Source organism: Lathyrus oleraceus, chromosome 1 (genome assembly GCF_024323335.1).
Source record: "Lathyrus oleraceus cultivar Zhongwan6 chromosome 1, CAAS_Psat_ZW6_1.0, whole genome shotgun sequence".
Classification (NCBI taxonomy): Eukaryota; Viridiplantae; Streptophyta; class Magnoliopsida; order Fabales; family Fabaceae; genus Lathyrus; species Lathyrus oleraceus.
In genome coordinates, this window is record NC_066579.1 from 128,373,214 (window position 1) to 128,379,019 (window position 5,806).

Sequence of the window (5,806 nt, forward strand, 5' to 3'; positions counted from 1 at the left end):
GTTTATTGCATGGCCGACAAACCTCATATGCGTAGGATATGAGGTATGCTTAAAACTTATGTTAACTTTAATGTGTATATTCAAAGTTTAAAATTTATGCTTAAAATTTTACTTACATATTTTCCTTGGTTATGTTAAATAGACTCCCACAAAATCCAAATCAAAAGATAATGCGATTCCACGGCATACCGAGTCCACGGTTTCAAGAAAAGAGGTAATATACAATTATATGACATATATTCATGGAAGTTGTTACATTCTTAATTTGATCTAACTATTTATATGACATGTAGCTTTAAGAAAATGAGGTTAGCAATGCCTCCGCACAACAAAAAAAGGAGGTTAACAACGCCTCCGCACGGGTAAAAAGTTCTGGTGCTAAGAAGACCGTAGCTAGGAAAAAAACTACCACCAAGTATAGGTCGTGCCTCAGGACATTTCTAGAGATGACCGATATACCGACCGGAGGTGTTCGGACTGTACATATGGAGGTAGGGATTTTCGGCTTTGATTACGACCAAATGATTGGTAATGAAGACTTCATGCAAGTTTTTAGTCATGAAGAAATCGGCGTCAACGTTGTCAATATATATATTAGGTAAATCCGGTCTACTTTGTTTTATTAATTAAACAACTTATGTTAATGATGTTTACTTTATGTTAATCCGGTTTACTTTATGTTTCAAAAGAGGTGTTAATGATGTTTTTATATTAGGTTTTTGTATGACAAATTGATGCGCCCCAATGGTTTGGACGTGTCATTCGGATTCTTAGCACTCGCGACCGTCAACTTAGGTTTAATCTTAAGTAGACCGGGTACCGTGACGGAGTACGTTCTTCGGATCCTCATGGACAATAAAGATGCGGAGAAGTTGTTTTTTATACCGTTTAATACCGGGTTAGCATTTCATTCTAAATTCATCTATTATAATTATTTTCCAAGTTACCATCTAACATTTGCCTAATCATTACAGTGGACATTGGTTGTTGCTCGCAATCAATCCTATCCGAGAAATTGTGTATTATCTTGACTCGTTAGGAAATGATTGGACAACATACCCGGATATGAAGGTCCTAATTGACACGTAAGTGAGAATGTTCAAAAATTTTCTTAGTTTATGTGAATTGTTCTAATTGCTTCATTTTTATTTTATTAGCGTCCTACAAGCTTTTCGGGCCCAACGAGATATCCAAACCTCAAGGAGGGGCGCCAACTCCATTACATGGATTAAAGTGGCGGTATATTTTTAATTACCACATTTTTTATTATATTAGTGATGACACTTGATAAAACTTAGGATTTATAATCCATATTTTTTTTTCATATGTAGTGTCCTCAACAACGTAATCAAATAGATTGCGGGTATTTCATGTTGAGGTTTATGCGAGATACTCTTGCTTTGGGCTGATTAATGATTCCCACCGATGTATGTATTTCTAACTTATGAGTTATTTTTATATTTACACATATCTCATATAATTAAATAGTTAGAATTAATTCAAAATATGTTATATTATTATGTAGTACTTTGAGGAATTCAAGTGTGCATTTTATACAAAGGATCAAGTGGACGAAATCAAAGAGGAGTGGTGTCAATTCATGATAGAGCTCAATGTTTTGTTCATAAATTTGTGTAATTAATGTGTACATTTGTAGTATATGTAATGACTTGTAAATGTGTACATAAATTTGTATATATTTTGATACATTTAAGGCAAAATTGGTTTGAATTGGTATATATATATATTTGTTAGCCAAAAATTGGTAGAAAAAAGGCCAAAATGGCATATATAAAATGTGATAATTGTCTGTCAAAATCTGGTTGAAAACAGGTAGAAATTCTGGTTTATAAACCTGGAAAAAATGTGGTTTAAAACAAAAGCTTCAAAAATTTTCGTATACCTTAGACAGCGCTTTTGTAAAAAGCGCTGTCTAAGGGGGGGATTAGAAAGCGCTTTAGGCAAAAGCGCTGTCTAAGGTATACCTAAAAAAATTAAAATAGGAGGGTCTTAGAAAGCGCTTTTGGCCAAAGCGCTGTCTAAGGGGGGTGGGGCTTAGACAGCGCTTTTCAAAAGCGCTGTCTAAGGTATACCTAAAAAATTTAAAATAAGAGGGTCTTATAAAGCGTTTTTGGCCAAAGCGCTGTCTAAGGGGGGGGGGGGGGGGGCTTAGACAGCGCTTTTAAGATTTAAAAAAACGCTGTCTAAACCTTTAGCAGCGGAGGTTTAGACAGCGCTTTAAAGCGCTGTCTAAGGCTAAAAAAAGCGTTGTCTAAGGTCTTGTTTGTTGTAGTGACCTCAAGTTCGCTCGTGTTTCCCTTGATGTTTGTGCACAAGAAGGAAAATAATGAAGACGGAAGAGAGAAAATATAAATTTCTAACTAATTTTTACTACTGAAATTGAAATTTTGTTACAATTGATTCACACTCTAATCACCAAAAATTCAATATATATATATATATATATATATATATATATATATATATATATATATATATATATATATATATATATATATATATATATATATATATATATATATATAAAATTAAAATCTGAGTTGTCAAAACAAAATGCATCTCAAATAAAATTCTTAAATGAAACGTTATATCTATTAGAATTACGCTTCACAATTTATGTTCTCAAGTATGTAAAACAACAGCTCATGCTTCACAATTTATGTTCTCAAGTATGTAAAACAACAGTTCATGCTTGCGCCCAATATTCAACTAGATCAAATTAGTTTTGCATATACAAATTTGTGTGTGGCAAAAGCACATACAAATTATAATAAAGTACTTGTCTTTTAATTACTTTGTACTAACACATACATGTGGTGATATGCTAAATGTAAGAGAAAAAGAACGTGACACATGAGTAACAAACTTTTGCTCAAAGTTAAAGTACAATGATACATATCTAAACAAAAATAATGCTTTCACATTGAATTGGATTTTTTACAACGGTTTTTATTAATGCACTATAGTAGCAAAGAAATGCTAATAACTAATAATATGGCAAGAATACCAAACGTGTTTGGTACTACAAAAGTATTAAAACAAATCTAGCTATCAACTTATTCCACAATCACGTTTTTACAAACACCTCCTTCACACTTTACACAACACAATCTCTCATGCCCCATATATAATTTATATATATATATATCATACTTGTTCCAAAGAAGGTAGCTAGAAAAATCTTTGTTTGGAAAAAATTAAGAGAGAGGGTGATGGAAAATTCAAAAGTGATTTTGATGGTGATTTTGGGAATGTTATCATTGTGTCCAATGGTGGTTATGGGAAATCCAAAGCTTCATAAGGTGGGAGGATCCAAAGGTTGGAATGAAGAAACCAATTATACTCAATGGTCTTCTCAACAACATGTCTATGTTGGTGATTGGTTAAGTAAGTATTTTTTCTTCTAAATTTTGTTTCATTATCAAATCAAATCTTGCTAACATTATTAGTAAAGTATATTTGTCATATAAAGATTAGATCATTCAAATTGTCATCTTTTTATGTGTTCATTAATGGAAACCATTTCCTAATAATAATAATAATAATAATAATATATAGTATAAAGAGAAAAAATTAAAAGCAGAATCAAGAGAAGCAAAACATAGTAACAGAAAAGAGAAAAAAAATCTCGCATGTGGCAATACTTTAACTTTTGAAGCAAAAAGAAAAAAAGTTTTCATGTATCACATGATGAACCAAATAACAACATCCCCAATTGGGGACAAAATTAAAACCTAATATAGGATTTCATAAAAGGTGCTTTAATTTGAACAACCTAATATAACCATGTTTGATTCTTATTGTTACATGTTTTGATAAAATAATTATTGGTTTGATGTGTAGTTTTTGTGTTCGACAAAAGATACTATAATGTCTTGGAAGTGAATAAGACATCTTATGAGAATTGCATTGATACGGATTTCATAAAGAATGTGACACGAGGTGGTCGCGATGTGGTTCAGTTGATAGAAACAAAGACATACTATTTTATTAGTAGTGGAGGTTATTGTTTTCATGGAATGAAAGTTGCTGTCAACGTTGAAGAACACCAAACATCAGCTCCATCTCCTTCTCTTTTGGATATGAAATCTGGTGGCGATTTTATTTCGCCATCATTGTACACATGTTTTGGGATTATTGTTGTTAATGTGGTTTATGCGAGTTTGGTTTCAATGGGGATTTTGTAAGATATTAGAAGGAATTATAGGGTTTATTTGTTTGAGTTAAAGTGAAAGAAGCTTGAATAGTACTTGTTACTTTCTTTTTTTGAGTTTGGTTCTTTTTTACTTTTACTTATACTAGATATAGGTTGCTTGCTTGTGGTGAAAGGAAAAAAGAAAGTAAAATTGTTTGAAGATTGTGTTTTACTTTTATCAAACATTGATTTTAAAATCAATTAAGATTGAAAGATTAAAGTTAATCTGTCATCATTTGCACGCAGACATGCATCCATATGTCTCTTTAATTTGTAGCTTCACGAAATTAAAATGAAATTGGCATTAGGACAAAAACTAATAGCATCTCCAATAGTGCAATTAACTTTTGGAATTTTTTATGGACCCACCCATTAAATCATATATTACCTTGAGGCAACTATCCAATTTTCATTTTAATGGTAAGAACTCATATTATATTTCACAATTCTATTTTATATATTAATATTTTATTTATATTAAATTTTATTTTATTTAAAATAATGATTTAAATTATTTAAATTAAAATTAATATAAAATAAATAAAATTCAAATTTAAAATTTAAAATGATAATTAAAATTAATTAAAAACGATAAAAATAAATATCACATAATTAGTCAAATTTAAATTTCATCATGTCCAAAATATTCACAAATATACTCGACTAGATCTCCTTGAAATTGACAATGAACTTGTTTTTCACGAAGATTTACTCTTCTTTGTAGTTTTGTTGCAAGATTCAGATGATGACCATTAAATATTTCAAATGTTAAGTTGTTGTTATCTACATTATCATAAGAGTAATAAAAATCATCTCCATATGTGTCGTTCATCATCAACAATCATGGTGTGCATTATGATGCAAGTATATATGATATGCTTGAGGGTTTCCATGTGTCAGGCATGCGTTGGGCCACATATAATTGCAAATTGAGATTGGAGCACTCCAAATGCCCACTCTACATCCTTTCTAGTTATTCTTAATGTTGTGTAAATAGTTTTCTCTTTTCTCCCGGTGGCATTGAAATGGTCTTGACAAATGTAGCTCACTCATAATATAGACCATCCTCTAAATGATACCCCATATTACATGGTGTCATATTGATTGTATATTGTACAGTGGGAACATGTCCTTCCAAAATATCATTAAACACGTTGGATTGACTTAACACATTAATGTCATTGTTTGAACTTACAATAACAAAAAATACATGTCAAATCCATAATTCTTGTGATTCCACTACTTCAAGCATGATTGTGGGCTTACTATGATCACCTCGATAAAACTGCCATTTTCATGCAACAGACAATTTTCCATTCCTAGTGCATATAATCAATGGAATTCAACATACCTGGAAAGCCACATGACTTTCCACTTATAAAAGATGTCCAACATCAATGTTTTTAGGATTTCTTAAATACTCGGCCCCAAATACAACATTCACGCCCCAAACGAATCTTTCTAAGCACTCAACTGAAGTGATTTCACCAATTTGAACATATTTGTCTGCAATGTCAGCGGGAGAACCATATGCCAACATACGAATAACAAATGTGCATTTCTTCAATGGTGAAAGTAGGGATGGAAATG

The 5,806-nt window shown here is 31.4% G+C and overlaps 1 protein-coding gene across 1 annotated transcript; it reads left to right on the top strand.

The window, feature by feature from the left end:
* Nucleotides 1–3,174: 3,174 nt before the first annotated feature.
* On the top strand, nt 3,175–4,291 carry LOC127121856 (lamin-like protein). The gene is made up of 2 exons (XM_051052289.1): nt 3,175–3,408; nt 3,865–4,291. The coding sequence occupies exons 1-2, from the start codon at nt 3,234–3,236 to the stop codon at nt 4,206–4,208; spliced, it is 519 nt and encodes a 172-aa protein (XP_050908246.1). The 5' UTR covers nt 3,175–3,233; the 3' UTR covers nt 4,209–4,291.
* The last annotated feature ends 1,515 nt before the right edge of the window (nt 4,292–5,806 follow it).